The 18,414-nt window shown below is 36.2% G+C and overlaps 1 protein-coding gene across 3 annotated transcripts; it reads left to right on the top strand.

Annotated features, from left to right (window-relative positions):
• Positions 1-8,990: 8,990 nt before the first annotated feature.
• Positions 8,991-18,024, top strand: LOC114393335 (3-hydroxyisobutyryl-CoA hydrolase-like protein 2, mitochondrial). Of its 3 annotated transcripts, none has more exons than XR_003662544.1 (16): positions 8,991-9,266; positions 9,349-9,429; positions 9,522-9,590; positions 9,809-9,872; positions 11,093-11,172; positions 12,286-12,369; positions 12,487-12,571; positions 13,543-13,628; positions 13,717-13,838; positions 15,755-15,815; positions 16,633-16,731; positions 16,816-16,917; positions 16,997-17,038; positions 17,138-17,280; positions 17,432-17,523; positions 17,620-18,024. XR_003662544.1 is itself a non-coding variant. In XM_028354632.1 (15 exons), the coding sequence occupies exons 1-14, from the start codon at positions 9,138-9,140 to the stop codon at positions 17,255-17,257; spliced, it is 1,224 nt and encodes a 407-aa protein (XP_028210433.1). In that variant the 5' UTR covers positions 8,992-9,137; the 3' UTR covers positions 17,258-17,280; positions 17,620-18,024. The 3 variants fall into 3 exon arrangements, 1 of the variants encoding a protein (XP_028210433.1); XR_003662545.1 differs by having other exon boundaries at positions 17,365-17,523; XM_028354632.1 differs by lacking the exon at positions 17,432-17,523 and having other exon boundaries at positions 8,992-9,266.
• Positions 18,025-18,414: the final 390 nt, after the last annotated feature.

Raw genomic sequence — 18,414 nt, 5'->3', positions numbered from 1 at the left:
CAAAGGGGGCGTTGCAAGGGCTTATGGCCTATGATTTCCAGAGGCCTAGGCTCCGTTGTTGAGGGCGGAGCTCCGTGATACTGGCGCAATAAGGAGCAGTGGAAAACAGGGTGAATGCGTGCTCCCGCCGGAAGTTCCAATCGGTACGCGACCTCCCCTATTCGAGCCAGGATCTTGAAGGGTCCGAAGTAACATTTTGATAGTTTCGAATGGTTGACTCCAGCAACCGAGCGCTGGCGGGTTGGGCGGAGCTTTACGTAGACCCATTGACCCACAAAAAAGGTTACGTCTTCGCGTCGAGCATCTGCATATTTCTTCATGGAGTCTTGAGCCTTTTTCAGTCTCTTCTGCAACTTATCATGCATAACCTGACGAGTTGCAACTAGGGACTCAACAACTTCATTGTTGGTTAAGCTAGGAATGTAATGGGGGATTGTTGGTGGAGGTTTGCCATACATGACCTCAAATAGAGTAAGCCCCGAGCTGGAATGTAGAGAAGTGTTGTAGCACCACTATGCGAGAGACAAATAACAGAACCACGTTGACGACTGAGAGTGAACGAAGCATTTGAGGTACTGTTTGAGGACGCGATTCATCACCTCAGTCTGGCTGTCTGATTGTGGATGATACGTCGTGCTGAGCCGAAGACGAGTGCCGCAGAGTCGAAACAATTCTCTCCAGAAGGCACTAAAAAATACGGGATCCCTATCAGAAATGATGCTTCTAGGGAAACCATGGTGCTTGCAGATGATATCGAGGAATACCGTGGCAACTTTGAAGGCTGAGAACCCTGTGGGTAAAGCTCCGAGATGCACCCCCTTGGAGAACCTGTCGACCACGACCAAGATAATAGTGAAGCCGTTAGAGGGAGGCAGATGGGTGACGAAATCCATGGAGATGTCTTCCCACACCCCTGTCGGAGCTGGTAGAGGTTGCAGTAGACCTGCCATGCGCCTGGTACTGGCCTTGTTCTACTGACAAACCTTGCACTCTCGAATGAACTGCTTAACATCTTGTTTCATTCCTTGCTAGAAGAAGCTTGATTCGAGACGATGTGTGGTCTTAGCTATTCCTAGATGGCCACCGAGGGGTGGGGCGTGGAATTCCAGTAATAAAGAAGGAATTTAGGGGTTGGTTTTATTCAACCAAATTCGACCGTTGAACAACAAATAACCCTTACTGAGGCTGAACTAAGGATATACTGAAGGATTCGCGTTGATGTTACGTACCAACTCCTGAAAACTGGGATCATTCTCAAGTGTTTGTTGAATATCACGCATGAAATCCAGTTACGGCACAGAGAGGAGAAGCAGTTGAACTGAAGCAGGTGGCCGTCGCGAGAGTGCATCCACGACAACGTTAGCTGCACCAGCCTTATACTGTATAGTATAGTCGAAGCCAAGCAATTTGGAGAGGTAGTAATGTTGCTTCGGGGTCTGGATCACTTGCGACATGAGCTTATGAAGGCTCTTGTGATCGGTGAGGATAGTGAATGGACGACCAAGTAGGTACTACCGCCATTTGCGCACCGCCGCGATGATAGCATGAAGCTCCTTCACGTATGTGGAAGCGTGTGACAAACGTGGGCTGAAATTCTTGCTAAAAAACACTAATGGGTGTCCTTGCTGCATGAGCATAGCCCTCATGGTGGTACCAGACGCATCTGTTTCCACCGTAAAAGGCTCATTGAAGTTAGGGAGAGCCAACACCAGCGCACTGGTTATGGCGGTTTTGAGTTTGTCAAAGGCATTTTGCGACTCTTGTGACCACTCGAATGCATCCTTGCATAGCAGATGGGTGAGTGGGGTTGCGATAGTTGCATACTGCTGAATGAATTTCCAATAAAACCCCGTGAGCCCAAGAAATGCTCGAAGATCCTTGGCTGATGTTGGAGTGGGCCATTGGACGATGGCCTGAATCTTGGACGGCTCGGGAGCTACACCTTTGCCGGAGATGACGTGCCCAAGGCATTCTAGCTGTGTTTGAGCAAATAGACACTTCGTTTGCTTTAAGTAGTACAGACCTCGTAAAAGAGCCTAGAAGATTATGTTGAGGTGTTGAACATGGGAGGATAATGAATCGCTGTAGACGAGTATGTCGTCAAAGAACACTGTTGCAATACGACGCTGGAACGGCGCAAGGAGGTGATTCATGGCTGCTTGGAAGGTTGAAGGTGCGTTACACAAGCCGAAGGGCATGACGAGGTATTCGTAGTGCCCATGGTGTGTGCGAAAGGTTGTCTTCTCTATGTCAGCTTTGTTCATGAGTATTTGATGGAAACCTTGCCGGAGATCGAGCTTGGAAAACCATGATGCGTGGCCTAGCTCATCCAACAACTCATCTATAGTAGGGATGAGGAAGTGATCACGAACCGTAATGGCGTTGAGGGATATATAGTTTACGCACATTCGCCATGTGCCGTCCTTCTTCTTCACCAGAAGGACTGGAGAAGAGTATGGGCTCGTACTCGGCCTTACCAGACCCGCAGACAGCAATTCAGAGACTTGCTTCTCGATCTCTGACTTCTAGAAGTGAGGATAACGGCATGGTCGTACATTTACCGGCGCGGTGGAAGGAAGTAGGGTGATACGGTGGTTCACCTCGCGTGAAGGAGGTAGATGCATCGGGGGCTGGAAGAGCTTCTCATATCGACGGAGGAGCCTTGCCACGGGTGCAGCCACAGGAGGAAGATGACTTACGGAGGAAGCTGTGGTATCAGCAGAAAAAACGCATAAGTGAAATAAAGCTGAAGTCGAACCTGTATGGATTAGGCGCTTCACTTGGGCTGCTGAAGCAGGCTCAGATCCGAGAACTACGTCGACGTGCAAGGATATCTCCTGGCCCAAATGGGTGAACCTCATGATGAAGGAGGTGTAGTCAGTCGTGATGGGCCCAAATTGTTTTAACCAATCTATGCCAAGCATTGTGTCTGCCCCACTGATCTGAAGTAAGTGGAAGGTGACCGGAAAGGAGTGGCCCTGGATCGAAAGCTGTGTATCAGGGCAACGTTGGTTGCAGTCCAGGACATACCCGTTCCCGACGAGGACCCTTAAAGGTCGTGTGGTTTTGACGGGAAGGTGAAGGAATTGCGCAACCCGTGGTTGAAGGAAGTTGTGGGTACTCCCACTGTCTATGAGGATGGTGAGGCGTGCACCTCGCGTCGGAGTTCGAGATTTAATCCAGAGATGAAAAAGCTTAACAAAAATGGTGGAGGGAGTCCTACCACACGGTTAGCCAATCTCTCGAATTCTGTTAAGTAGTCATTAACAGAACCGCGTTGCACAAGCTTGAATAGAGCTCCCTTGGGATCGTCATAGAATGTTGGAGCAAACCGCGATTCCAAGGCTTGAAGAAACCCTTGCCATGATGTTATGAAGCCATTGCTGAACATCCACTGGTACCAGCTGAGGGCGTCGTCGTCAAGGTAAAGTGAGGCTACGGTGATTCTCTCTTCCTCTTACGTGTTCTGATTTGAAAGAGTTGGTTAATTTTGAAGATCCATCCAAGAGGATCGCGACCGTCAAAGCGCGGGATATCGAGCTTAACGGAGTTACGGTGGTTGCTCGAGCTGTTTGAGGAAGGTTGGTTCTGGTGTGCATCACGCATCCTGAGGTGGTCCAAGATCGAATCCACCCTACCGGAGAGGTCCGTGTAACGTTCTGTGAGGTTTGCTTGGCTGTTAGAGAGGCGTGCGATTGCTTCTTCCAGACGGCTTGTGGTTGTCTTCCTGGTTCCGTGATCAGCCATGGCGATGACCACGGCGGTAGGTCGGACCAGTTGTTAGGTCGCGCGGTGGTGTGGTGGTGGTGCAAGTGAGGGGAAGGGAAGAAGTAGATACCTGAATTCGAGGATGAGCTCCTCCTGAGATCTAGAAGTGGTGTTTATTCTCATATATTCCAAATGGTAAGAACTAGCAATTATATATTGCAAGAGTACAAGCACGAGGCTCCTAACTGCCATAACGGAATGCATAACTACTATAACAAACTAATAGGCACGTGTCTTATTGTGACTAAGTTGCACGTGTTACTCATGGGTTTACAATGAACGAATACAAAGCTAGCTTGTATAGTCTCGCAGATAACTGGGTTTAGTTATCGTGCGAGTGGGCCTCGTCGTGGCGGCAGGAGGGTGAGGGTGACGTTCATCGTGGTTAGAGGCATATGTGCTAACATACAGTATCAATGATTTATAATGTTAACATATTTTGTCCAACCAATTGAGTTAAATCTCCTTGGTGTAAGCACTTTCCTATGATGATTCATAATTTGTTCTGTTTTTAGTGGGTAAATGGGTTGGTGGTTAGTACAATTGAATCTATTTTTTGTGTTATATATTCATTATTCAACTATTTTATCAAAAAATCTGATTTATTTTCAATGAAATCTTTTTTTTCAATTATAATTTTTTATTTACAAAACTTAAACTACCTGGATTAATGACGTATTGGTAGTTTAATTGCTCCTATAAAATATTATTGTCATTAGATTAATGACATATCCTAATAATCTTAAAAACATATATTACATATGTCGTTCATTGTAAATAAGAATGTTCTTTTGTTCAATAAAATTAAATTAATAAAATGATTCATATTTTATTTTAATTACATAGTCATTTTGTAAAATAGTAAATACTTCACATTGATTGTCAAGATGGGTCATAAATCAAATCTTCTCTCTATAAATTAAATAAACTATCTTGAATGGAGAATAATAACTATGTTAAATGAGAGTCTTCTTAGAAGTTGTCGTTGCCTAGAAATATCAGCGGCTGAATGTTAAGCTAATAGTTCAAAATGATTCTCAAAGAATCAGTTGATTGGCACACACACACACACAAAAAGACTTTTGTAAATTCTTAGATTACTCTAAAGAGAGTTTAGTTTTGAAGATTGAAAAATAATTAAAGTTGCGTGAAGATTAAAGAAAGCAACAAAAAATAAGTGCTTTATTGGGTGATAATAGGAATTGTTTGATTGTGTCCTTGAAAAGGTTAAACATTGAACTATCCATATCTACCACGTTTTTTTAATAACTTGATGACTATTTCAAACAAGACTAACAATTATACTAGATCAATGTCCTCCCAAAATATAGTCATGATCCTTCTTTTCAGCACACTATTTTCCTTCAATGCTCATCATCAGTACCGTCTTAAAAGAATTTACAATTTTCTTCTATTTTTAAAAGAAGCATCACATTCCATTAGTCTTAGCAACTTCTACTCATAAGAAACCCCCAAAATCAAGATCATCTCCTCTTCCCTTCCCAATTGATTTCATTCATATTCAATTGATCTTTCATTGACTATTCTACTTCAACAGCTGACGCTTCAACAACGTTTTTTCTCTGTTTTATTTAATTGCTAACTTTTGTCATTAGCAGTAAGCGAAAGATATTGCCTAAGTGTTAACATTAGCTATTATTTTGGGATTTTTCTTCAATAGAAACATTCTTAAGAGTTTTTTTTTATTTCTTTTTAATGTATCATTTTCATTTCAAAATTAAATTTTAATAATTTTAAAAAATAATCAATGGTTAAAAACAATGTACCAATCAATTTACAAAATCAATTTGCACTCTCTGTCTTCGTTTATAAAATTAATTTTAACCAAAATAATTTTACAAAAAGTCATTCAAACACACATTATAGTATTTTAATTTTTACAAATAAAAAAAATAAATACCCATTTTGTTCCCTAAAAGTGTGAGGCAAGGATAGATTGATTGATCCTTAAAAGATAAAAAATTCAAATTTATTTCTTGAATGTAAAAAGTGTGACAAATTGGTTGTGCAAATAATTTAATGACATTGATTATTAAACTTTGTAACTTAATGTCAAATTGGTCATAAAAACACATTTTATTTGTTAAGTTGATCATTAAATATTACAACTTAATGACAAGATAATCTCACAAATTTAAGAATTGGATTTGAATTTTTCATCTTTCAAAAACTAATTTATTATTATTCACACTTTCAACCTTTGAGGGATAAAAACAAGTATTTAGTATTTACCCTAATAAAAACAAAGGGTGTGATACAATTTATTTTTGGGCCAAATAAACTAAGCCTCGGAGACCCAATAAACACTAACGACAAATTTGGGGGTGTTGCTTTGGGCATTAGCAGAATTGCTAGTACACCTAGCATATTTTTTAAATTCCAATAATACCCCTTCCTTATAACTTCTTCTACGTTTTCCTTCTTCATGCGAAATTTTATTTGTTTGCCTTAACTTTCATTCTCGTGAGAGTTTCTCATACGTTGTTGTGTCCTCTTTGGTGGAGGTGCATTATTTACGGTGGTTTGTCAGCAAGTGGTGGTTGTGATGGTGGTTGGTTTGGCCATTAATAGTGAAGGTAAGGTCTTCGATCTGGTTTTTTTGGTGTAAAACTTACGGATTGATAATCTGTAAGTTATATAAAATTTACAGATTGATAATCTTTAAGTTATATAAAATTTACGGATTAATAATTTGTAAGTTCTATATAACTTACGAATTGGTAATTTGTAAGAAACTTACGGATTGACAATTTGTATACGTAAGTACCATATAGATTGGTATTCCGTAAGGTTCTTACAGATTACCAATTCATAAGAACCGTACAGATTGCCAATCCATATGTTACTTATGGATTGTCAATCCTAAGCTCATTTTTTTAAAAAAAATTTATAATTTTTTTTATTGTTTAATTAGATAAAATTAGAATTATTAATTAAAAATCTTTTAAATACATATAATTTCAATATTCATCCAACACTTGTAATTTGTATAGTTTGAAAGTGATATTAATGTTAAAAGAATTTATACTTATAATTTAGTTTAGTTGTTTTAACATAATTTTTTTTGTGATTTTTAATTTTAAGTATTATATTATTAAATGCAATAAAAATGTGAAAATTATGTGATAGTATAATTATGGTGTGGTTAGGGGTTTTTTGTTTGTCATTGAAATTTTTCAATGTTTTGTTAAGATGGACGAAGATCAATGGATGCATGACAATACAATGCATGAAGAAGTTGATATGAATGAACAAAATGAAAACGAAGCTAGTGTGGATGAAGAACATGTTGATTGTTCTTATGCGTTCAATACTCTATACATACTGTCGTACAACCCTCTTTGGCCAGAGTATGATAATAGATGGACCACATCTAATATGTGTGGAAAATGAAGAGATAAGCTCAAACTCTCTGAATACACAGTGATCATCACATGGAATCCAGCACACAACATCAGACGCCAATCTATCCAAACACTTACGATATGTTGACATTGGTAATGTCTTCCCAGACTTCCAACGGCAGGCATGTGATTTGCTTTCATGATAATCTTTGGCAGCAATAGAAGAAGAAACATAAGGAAAATGCTCATAGATCCAACACTACACGTATTTTAAAAACAAAAAAATTAAAAAAATTCTCAATATAAACTACAAAACTAAAAAATAAATTATAAATACCTGTAATAGTGTGATATATCCTACAAGTTGTCTGGCACTACTCTTTGATCCATCATTCAAATTCTCATACATATGGACTAGTGCAACAACTCCCCATGCGTAGCTTCTAATTTGGGTGAGGCCACAAAAATGCATCCAAGAATATCGCATGCACGTGTGTGACACTCTTGTTAGCAAAAAGTTTACAACCTACCAAATGCAAGAGATATGCTCGAGCTACTACAATCCACTGTGTTGCGTCACATTTGCTACGATAAATGTCTCATAGCCAGGATAGTTGTACGTATGTCTCATGGCATTGTATTGTCTCAACTTTTGCTTCTTCTGAACTAACTTCAAGCAATTCAACTAACAAGCAGACAACTTTGTCCACATGAAGAACCTCAAAGTTGTGGAAGGCCCCTGTAATGGGAAGATGTAACAACAATGCCACATTATCGAGAGTGATAGTCACCTCTCCTACAAGAAGATGGAAACTACAAGTTTCCTTATGCACCTCTCCGCAAAAGTTGATATAAGTCCCCAATCACTAGTGTCCAAGGAACATGTGATCAAATGACTTAATCATGTGGTAGCCACTAAGCCTTGAATCTCTGGAGTAGGCCTGCCAAATTTCTTAATATTCCTTTCATGTGAGGATAACTTCAGCTCAGGACGTTCCTGAAAATCATAATTTAAATCATTTCAACAATAATAACAAATACTTAAAAAAATATTTATTTAAAAATATAAATACCTCTCAAAACAGTTGCTACCACATGATAAACATAGTTAATCAAAACTAATGTGTTGTGGGGCTCGCCTAGAAAACCCTCGGCATCAATAACTACATCATTAACAACTACTTCTTTAGGCTATTCATGGACCTTGTCATCTGCATGATCCACATGCTAAACATCCTCAGCAATAGGTGTAGCTTTCCCTTGCCTACATGCAGATGTTGTGGGCCTTCGTTGCTGGGGGCTTCATCCGCATCATGACTTACTTCTCTTCCTAAGATTCTTCTTATAATCCTGACTAAAGTTCGACCCAAACCTATGATTCTAACCATAATTTGCACATTAAAGTAGTCATAATAATTTATGTAAGTGTTCGAACAATACTTCAATAAATTACTATTTAATAATTTATAAATAAAATATTTATTATTTTTTAAATAATTTTTTTATTACTTTAATATATTCATAAATGCATATACAAATTCATTTTTCAAATATATAGAGTTGACAACACTAATTTTAGTAAACTTAAATTAATGACCAAAATGTAATTATAATTTTGATTTTTATTTCTAACAAATCACTATTTTATTGTTCAACAAATTACTATCACACAGAGGAGACACGGAAGCTTGAAATTACAGAAGGGGCACAGAGGATGGAGAATATGACTGAGCGGTGTGGCGAGGAAGAGAGTGAGAGGGAGTGTTTTTTGAAATTTGAAGTAAAGGACATTTTTGCCACTGGATGCACAAAGCATAAGCCCAAATTCGGGTCATATTTGTGGGCCTTTAAAAATCACTCGGACCCAAAAGTTAGTTCCCGAGGGAAAGACGTTCTTCAATTTCATCGCTCGAGCTTCATTTCTGACTCAGAGTAACACTACAGAGTACAAACATCAAACACCTTCTCTGCACGCAAAAACCGCGAAAAGAACTAGAACCAAAGATGCAGAGATTCAAAGCTCTGCTACCTCAACAAACTAGGTCCTCACTTCGCACTCTCTGTTCTCACCGTCGAGCTTTCTCCGCTCAACCGAATTACGCAAAGCACCACGACGACGATTCTCAGGAACAGGTCACATTTCTCGCGTGCGCTTTTTTTATTTTATTTTATTGAATTATAGTTTTCAATTTCCGACGTCGTTGTTTGATTCCAGATTTTAGTCGAAGGAAGAGCGAAATCACGAGCAGCTATTCTCAACAGGCCGTCTTCGCTGAACTCGCTCAATGCTTCAATGGTATGGTGCCGTTCCTCCTTTTTTTCCATTTCGCATTGAGTTCGTTCGTTCCTCGGAGGTGAAGTAAACGCCAAGTCGTTTTCATTTCTTAGGTTGCTCGGTTGAAGAGGCTGTATGATTCCTGGGAAGAAAACTCTGATATTGGCTTTGTTTTGATGAAGGTATCACAGTCGTTTTCACGCCAATGAGTTGCCATTTTTTTTATAAGCAATAAGTTGCTATTGAACTAAGCGACCTAGTGATATTATTAATTTTATTATGTATACTTAATTTAGTTTCTTTTTAATATATTGTAGTTTTATGTTTTTTTATTATGCTTATAAATATTGGTCATTGTGTTGGGTATAAGTTGCAAATTGCAATCTTGAATGTTTTGAAGGGTAGTGGCAGAGCTTTCTGTTCTGGTGCAGATGTTGTTAGGCTGTATCACTCACTCAATGAAGGTGAGTTGTATTTTAATATTAATAATTACATTTTCATGTTAATTTCAATCCTTCAAGTGGATACAACATCAACTTTAAGCAAATAAGTTTCGAGTGATTTATCTCAGTACTGTTTGTAACTTTTATTGTCTTTTACAGACCATAATTTTACTGACATGTGTGTTCTGTTTTTAATTTGTATGTGTCAGCTTCTAAACTTCTTCATAAACACTTATTGGGGAAGAAAATAAGAAGGAAAAATGAATTAAACTTCTCGCAGAAGCTAAAATCAGCTTTTGCACAAGTTAAAATCAACCTATGCTTGGTTCAAAGTTGCAAAAGTACTTTTGCAAATTTCAATACAAAATTGCGCGTTCCAATGCATGAATTGAGAATGAAAGATTTGTTGCTTCCAGAGAAAAAGTACTTTTGAGCTATCCCAACTTTAATCCAAATATGCACTTTTTTGAAGAAGTTAAAATGAGAAAGTTTCTACAAATTACCTTATGCATAAGCTAAGTTGAGCTTATAGGAGAAGCTTAATTCGTTTTTCTCTTATTTTTTTCTCCTATAAGTGCTTATTGACAAGCCTATCCAAACAGAGCTTTAATGGCTTTCTAAAGTCTAAATTGAGTTGGTTATTTTTTGGGAGTGGAGGTGCAATGTCTGTTTTTATATTTATCTGCCAATTCCTTGTGTGAAATAATATTAGGGATTGCTTGTTACTTCTCGACTTCATCTAAGTCAGGATGTTATTTTCCTTTAATATCAACATGCTCTACCTCTGTGTGTGTGTGTTTTGTTAGATGATGCAGAGGGATCACACTTCTATGCTAATGCCCTCTGTATCTTGAGTCTTTTCATTTTCACTTACTGCTTGGAGTGTTTCTCATCCTCCTTTCTGTTATTAATTTCCGTTTTGATAAACTTGCTGTTTATTGAAAAACAAAAGTATAAAGTCAACATTGGATTCCTGAATCACATTCCGACTGAATCCCACTGCAAGGTGGTGATGGGAGGTTATTGTTCTTTTATTGATTGGACCCTAAAAATATTACTGTAAGATACTCTTAATGGAGTTATAGTAATGAATTATGATCATAAGGGTAGCAGATTATGGCAGTCATGTTAGGATCATGATCTGTAATTAGTTTTGTTCAATTTTATTTTTCAGTTGCTTCTTCATCGAAGTCCCATTTTACATTTGTGAGTGATGGCATTTTTATGTTTACAATGAGCAGGAAATACTGACGAAGCTGAACAGTTTTTCAAAACATTATATTCATTTGTATATCTTCAAGGGACATATCTTAAACCACATGTAAGTATTGAATCATTGCTAAGTGTTTTATTTGAGATATTGAGTACTTTGGGTTGGAGAATTGATATATACCTAACATAATTAATTTTACTTATGTTCTTCATTTTCCAGTAGAACAATAATGGTCCTGCTAAGCATGGCTGTTAAATTCCAGTTTTAACTCGTAAACTCGTCAAGTTATGAGTTTACAAGTTGGCACCTATAAATTGAGTTGAATCTGTTGTGGAATAGTGTATTGGTGAACTCAGGTAAACTCAGGTGCAATCATTCAAAGCCAAGTTGGCGAGTCCACTTCCGTAGCCATTTTAGAGCAAAATGACATTGATCTGTGCTGGTCTCTTGCATGATTAGGATTTTACTTTTAGATCTCAGCACTCTCACGTCCTCTCTTACACCTTTCCTGCCACTTGAAGTGGTGAAACCAGGGTCTAACGCTTTCTGTTCTCAGCTCTTACACATCGCACGATCAACAATTTTCTTCCTGCACATTTCTTGCCATTCCTGTCAGTCTCTCCCTGAGTCCCTTGATTCATTTGTGAAGCTTACTGAACCAGCCTTCCTTTACCAAATTACAAACTTTTAAAATGCAGAGACCTATTGAAAATTTCCAAATATTGTAGATGTAGAGATAAACAAATTAATTTACCCTATATTCAGGAAGGAAATAGAATGATGTAAAAGAGATCTGTTTCCACCTGGAAAGATTTTTTCATTAGATTGATGGTACCTGCATAGACAAGAGTAATCTTCTATAGCAATGGCACAAATGAAATCTTCTATTTTTGAAAATAAGAGAGTATGAAAAAGAGAAGATATAATAAGAGTCAAAGTTGAAAATTTCTTTATGCAAATTTAAAATAAGATGAAACCTTAAATACTTAAAACCCATTTGTGTAGTATTTAAAGCAACTAGCCAGATGATTAGGCCAGTAAGTTTCTCATACACACACTATTTATGTGAATAGAGTAACATACTGTAATTTATGAATATTATCGCAGCATAATGAGTTACAATAGCTCTCTTCTGTATTTGATGACTTTTTTGTGTTTTTCTGAACTTTGAGAGATTCTTCATTCAGGACCTGTATGAAGATTTTATGGGCATTTATGCAGGTTGCCATTTTGGATGGAATAACAATGGGATGTGGATCTGGAATTTCTCTACCAGGAATGTTCCGTGTGGTAACTGATAAAACTGTATGTGATTTGTTCTTAAGCTCATTGAATTTATTATTTATGCTTCTTCACTCAATAAATTGTTTTCTACGTGCAATAAACACAGGCAACTAAACCTTTTCTGTTTAAACTTTGCAGGTTTTTTCTCACCCAGAAGCTCAAATAGGTTTCCACCCAGATGCAGGAGCTTCTTATGTTTTGTCTCGTCTACCTGGCTACTTAGGTAATATACATTTTGCATGCTACTTAAAAGCTGGACTTGTCCTGCACAACACCTTTGATACTCTTTTTACTGAAAGGTCTAATTATTTTAAATGTATTAAAAAGGTTTCATTTTTTTAAAAAACTTGGAACAGAAATCACGATCTAATCCTCAATAAGAAAACTACACAAAGTTGAAGAGCAATATTTGTAGAAAATATTTACTGAAGAAGATAATTTTAATTTTTATCTAAAGAGCCCGATTCGTTTCTTGAAAACAGTTGCCAAACTTTTAATTCCTAAAAAGGATTTTGCTATCAACGTCCTTTGGTTTATAAATGGTCCAGAAATTGGATTATTGGATGAAGTGATAAATTTTATTGCTGAAGAACTGCCCTGATTAGTATCCATGGGATACAGAATCAGTGCCCTAAATTGATTCCTTTTGTTTTGAATTTATATTTATATAATATTACCAATACTAAAATATTATATTTTGAGGAAGAGTTCAAGTTTCATGATAAAATATATTATTCTTATTTTAGATGACTATGCACACCTATTATTTTTCATAAGGAAGAGTATTTGATACGGCACATGTACTTATCTGTGTTATGGAAAAAATATTATTGTTTTAATATTCTTTATTTCTGATATTATTTTTACTGTTTTAGGCTATTGATCACACTATTTTTCTTATCAAAGCTAACTGATTTTTTTGTTGCAAATATTTTATATATGAGAATCAAATCTTCTCTAGAGTGCATCGAGTTGAGATTCTATTACCCTCAGAAACCCAACCCCCTGCATAGCTCTGTATTGATCTTTGGGCCTTTACAAAAAACATTTTCTACTGAATATTTATACAACCATTTACTTCCCAGAGCAGTGGAATATTCATGATTTAACTATTGTTTTAAACTTCTAATAGTCTTTGTAGTAAACCAGAAAATGATCCGCAGAAATTTATTTATTTTATATTATGTTATACAGGGGAATACTTGGCCCTTACAGGAGATAAGCTTAATGGTGTTGAAATGATTGCCTGCCGCCTTGCTACTCATTATTCACTAAATGCAGTATGTTTTCGCTTTGTTCTTGTGCCTCTTTGTTCTGTCTTTCTGGCCTACTTTTCCTTCACTGACACTATTTGGCTTCTCCTGACAGAGGCTCTCTTTGCTTGAAGAACGTCTTGGTAAACTAATCACAGACGAACCTTCTGTTGTGGAGTCATCCCTCGCACAGTATGGTGATCTTGTTTATCCAGATAGGAGCAGTGTCCTTCACAGGTAGTGTTACAACAGCATGTGCATGTCCTTGTTTCTTTTTTGGTGTATGATCTCAAGTGTAATTTGTTTATTTTTGGGGGTGGGGATCATGGATTTGTTTGACTATAGCTGAGTCTTGGCCTATGTGTCCAGAAACATATCTTCAAATAACTGCTAAAATCTACTATCTTAAATTTTGGGCAAATGCTAACTAATGCCCTTAAATAAATAAATGTAGAATTTTTTGTCGAAAAAAATCATTTATTATATAAGAAACATAGAAGTCATTTAAAGCTAGCTTTTTAAGTAATCAAAAGAATTTAATAGGGTGTATTTAATGCTATCTTAGTCTGTATCCTTTGGGCATTCATTAATCATTACCAGGATCTCTAGATTGTATTACTAATTTGTTACTGTGATGGAACTGAAACAATTAATATTCTGAAAAAATAAATTGCAACAGAGTGAATAAACACTGGATAGTGGTTATATTTCTTCTTAAAATATGTATGATGAATTTTTAATCTTTTTTTGGTTATTTTGATTATTCAGCTGGTGACATGAGGTTATCTTTAAAGTTTTCAATGGCAAAAAATACCTCAACAACATAAGGCCACTTTGATGAATTTGTTTCTTTTATTGGGGACAAATATAACTTTATCAATTATTAGCTTTGTACTTCCCGATGTGCTAATAGATGGTTTCACTATTTACTGCTGGTATGCTAAGAAGAAATGAGATATTGTTTCGTTAAGCAATTTAATGGATGCTTGTCTGGTCACTATTATCTTGTTGGTTTTGTGTGGATTACTTTATGCTTGTTTGGAAATGTTGTCTCCTTGTCCTTCTGCTTCCACCTTGCATTAGGGCTATGTAAGGCAGTTAGACAATCACCTAAAGCCCCAAACTCTTAAGACCCCTAAATAACATGACATTCTATACCTTTAATAGATTAACCAATTGTTAATTTAAGTTATTAAATGATAAATGTTATTAAAAATATTTTATTGAGTTTTTTGCCACCTTAAAATTAATTTATTATCAACATAATAATTACCATTAGTTACTAATTTTATGTCTATGTCATTGTTATCATGTTATGATATTCTGATGATTCTATCCATTAATAAATGTATTAATTAAGTTTTTATTTTTATAAGTTATAACTATCTATGCCTAAACTTTCTGAAGTATTCTAACTTTCTCCCTTTTCTCTTGCCTTTCCTTCTCACTCTTGGGTCTCACTTGTCTTTCTATATTCTATCCTTATCTGTTAGTTCTTGCTAGTCTTTATTTTATTTTCCTATTCATTTGAAGATAGGTGAATGCTTGAAGTGATCAAGTGAGTCGTGGAGGTGTTGAAGAGTTGAAAAAAAGGGAGAATAATCTGAAATGTATTCCTCTTATTCAAAATAAATAAAAACTTACAAATATAAGTTGGCTCTAGGGAATTAAAGAAATAAGGAACCAAGGAAACCAAATGTTACAAAGAGGTATAGAACCAATGAACCAATGAGTATGATAAGAGTGACAACAATACCTCTTTTTAAAATGAGAGTAGCCCAAGAAGGCACACTTAATAGCATGGGCTCGGGCAGACATCATACCGTGACCTGGACAAAGATCATTATCATTAACAAAACATGTACAACTGACAACACAACGGGTAATATATAGTAGAGGGGTTCTCTAGGGAACAATGCACTGAACTGGTATCTTATTTATACTTAATATTACAATGCATATGTACAGAAATGAGTGATATATGAATCTAGAAAATAGAAAGGAATCTAGGTACTATACTACTACTACTACTAATAATAATAATAATAATGAACCCAGAATTCTAAACATTTTAATCTGAACCAATTTCTTCAGACATGTTAGTCAGTCTGATTGCCCTAATTTGCTGCTTGAGTTTTTTTTTCCTGATGCAGGATTGATACTATTGATAGATGTTTCAGTCACGAAACTGTGGAGGAAATTATTGAAGCTTTGGTAAGCATTGTATTAAATCTGTACATGATCTTTGGTGAGTCCAGACTCTGGATGGAGTTAAATATAAATAAATAAAAAAAACATTTTGATCCTGATCCGCAATGAACTACAAGTCTACAATTACTTGATTTTGTGAAATTCATTGACTAACTACTGCCTACCTGTTATTCTTTTTGTCTGTGTCTTTTTTTGTCAGCAAGTAAAATTTCGTGAAAGTAGGCATTTTGTATGTAGAACCGTATTCAAAATTATTGGTAAATTATCAAATATTAAAGCTTGTATCATCTATAGAAGTTGTGACTTCTTTAGGTTCTTCCTACTGAGTGTCATAACTTTTCGGTAGCCAAGTCTTTGGCCACCTGAATTCATCATAGTATCATCCAAAATAGAAGAATTAGGTTAATTGCTATGTTTCTGTCTCCAGTTGAGGGAGTTACTGAGAACACCAAGCCAATTACTAAGCATTTTGGGTTTTGTTAAAAAATGACATCTCAATATTGATGATATCTTGATCCACAATCCATGGTATATGTGTTTTCATCTTCCCCCTCTCTGCCACCAAAAAAACTGAAAATAGGCATTTTTGTACAAGGAACCCCCTTCGAACTTCTTTAGAAAGTAATACTAATGGGCCTCCTTATCCAAAATAAAAATAAAACAATATAGGCACAAAAGTAGGCAGTTAACTGAACATTTCAGATTTTGTTAGAAAAAACAAGTGATGAATATTGTTAATGTTTTCTATCATCTGGTGCCTAATTACACTGCATTTTGATAGTTTGCCTTTTCTTTTCAAAATAAAATGTTATTCTGTCAGGAGAAAGAGGCTGCTGAGTCTAATGACGAATGGTACTCGACTACTCTAAGGAGAATAAGAGAAGCCTCCCCGTTGAGTTTGAAAGTTACTTTACAATCTGTGAGTTTACATTTCCCTTGCATGTTTATTTATTTCCCTTTGAAGGTGCTCGCCGTCTGCATTAACCTATTCTACTTAATCTAGATACGTGAAGGTAGATTTGAAACACTTGATAAATGTCTTGTACGTGAGTATCGCATGTCCCTACGTGGTATTTCAAAGCATGTCTCCTCTGATTTCTTTGAGGTAATGATATTTCTGTATCTTTTCAGTAAAATAACTTCAATTTATTTTTATTATTTTACTTGACTTATTCTTTATGCAGGGTGTTCGGGCACGAATGGTTGATAGAGATTTTGCACCAAAGGCATATCTATTTTGTCCAAGAATCTGTACATTTATGAATCCAGTTAACACCATTTTTTTGTTAGGAGTTACCTGAAGCATTTTATTTCCAAAATTGCAGTGGGACCCACCTAGATTAAAAGATATATCAGAGGACATGGTTGAATACTATTTCTCTCCTTTAAGTGAAGTTCAATCTGAATTAGTGCTGCCAACAGCTTTGCGAGAACCTTACATGTGAAACCAGCATACCTCTTAGAAAGGGTAAGACAACTAAGTTCTAATCTTTTTCTCAAACTTCATTGGAAGTTTTTAAAATATGTTTGTTGCATTGGCATAAAAATGTAGAAGTCACACAACTTGTATTTCTGGTGGGGAGAGGTGATTGAATTATCAGTCTTTCATGAAAATGTAGATCATCCAATTTTCTCACTCATCACAATGTCAATTCGTTAGCCATCCCTAGAGTACAAGGAGTCAATAGGAGGAAGAATTTTTATATATCGCGTAGGTGGTTTCTAAGCATGTTCATAAAATTAAATACAATTAATTTATTTTTACATCTTTTTGCAAGTCAAATAACAATTTATTTATCTACTGTAGATTTTGATTAAAAAAATAAATTCCGTGTAAAGAGGCGTTGATGCAGTTGGAAGATGGCACAATCCATGAACTATCGCATTCACCTGCCTTTGACAAAACTTCCACCACCAACGGTTCCTGTCTGACTATCTGTCGGATTACCGAATGAACTTTCCAATGTTCGGAATTATCTTTGTTCTTGAATGTGTGTAGTCTAATGTTGGCCCCATAAATATAAGTGAAAGGACCATATCTGCTTCTTTCATTGTTTATGCTTTGATTGCTCACATTGGCATGAGATGCTTTTCTAATAGACGTGCTGCAGTGATGCCTATTTTTATATCTTATTTTTCGTGCTTTTATGTTGTCTGATTATGTTATTTGTAGAATACAACACATGTTAACATTAAAAATCTGTTTGTAGAATACAACACATGCTGAGTTCTTGTCCTTTATAAAATGCCCCTGGAAAAACAAGGAATAGTTGTCTTAAAATCATTTTTTTCCCACAACAAATTTGTTTTTTGGTATACTATTTCAAACAGATCTCCATTACATTAAATCATTGCAATCAAGATTCATCATTCAAAGGCGTTTGAGTGAGGCACAACATATGTTTAGTGCCTCTTGGTACTGTGATCTTTTATAGATAACAATAATAAAAATTCCTATAAGAATAAGACTATATACATCATGTTTATTGGGATGCAAAAAGGGGTAAAATAATCTGAACACAATTGTTGGGCTGCAGCAGTGCTAACTGCTAAGGGCTTTGTAAATTGTAGTCATACTTGAGTAGTTACATAGTGTATTTTC

This window comes from Glycine soja, chromosome 17 (genome assembly GCF_004193775.1).
Source record: "Glycine soja cultivar W05 chromosome 17, ASM419377v2, whole genome shotgun sequence".
Taxonomy (NCBI): Eukaryota; Viridiplantae; Streptophyta; class Magnoliopsida; order Fabales; family Fabaceae; genus Glycine; species Glycine soja.
The sequence above is the reverse complement of the archived record's forward strand: the minus strand, read 5'-3'. Positions and strand labels throughout refer to the sequence as shown.

Bases quoted from the DNA above. Each gene is read 5' to 3' on its own strand.
- LOC114393335 (XM_028354632.1), top strand. From the start codon at position 9,138: ATGCAGAGATTCAAAGCTCTGCTACCTCAACAAACTAGGTCCTCACTT. The intron at 9,430-9,521 runs GTATGGTGCCGT...TTCATTTCTTAG, and splicing joins ACTCGCTCAATGCTTCAATG to GTTGCTCGGTTGAAGAGGCT. The intron at 17,039-17,137 runs GCATATCTATTT...CCAAAATTGCAG, and splicing joins ATAGAGATTTTGCACCAAAG to TGGGACCCACCTAGATTAAA.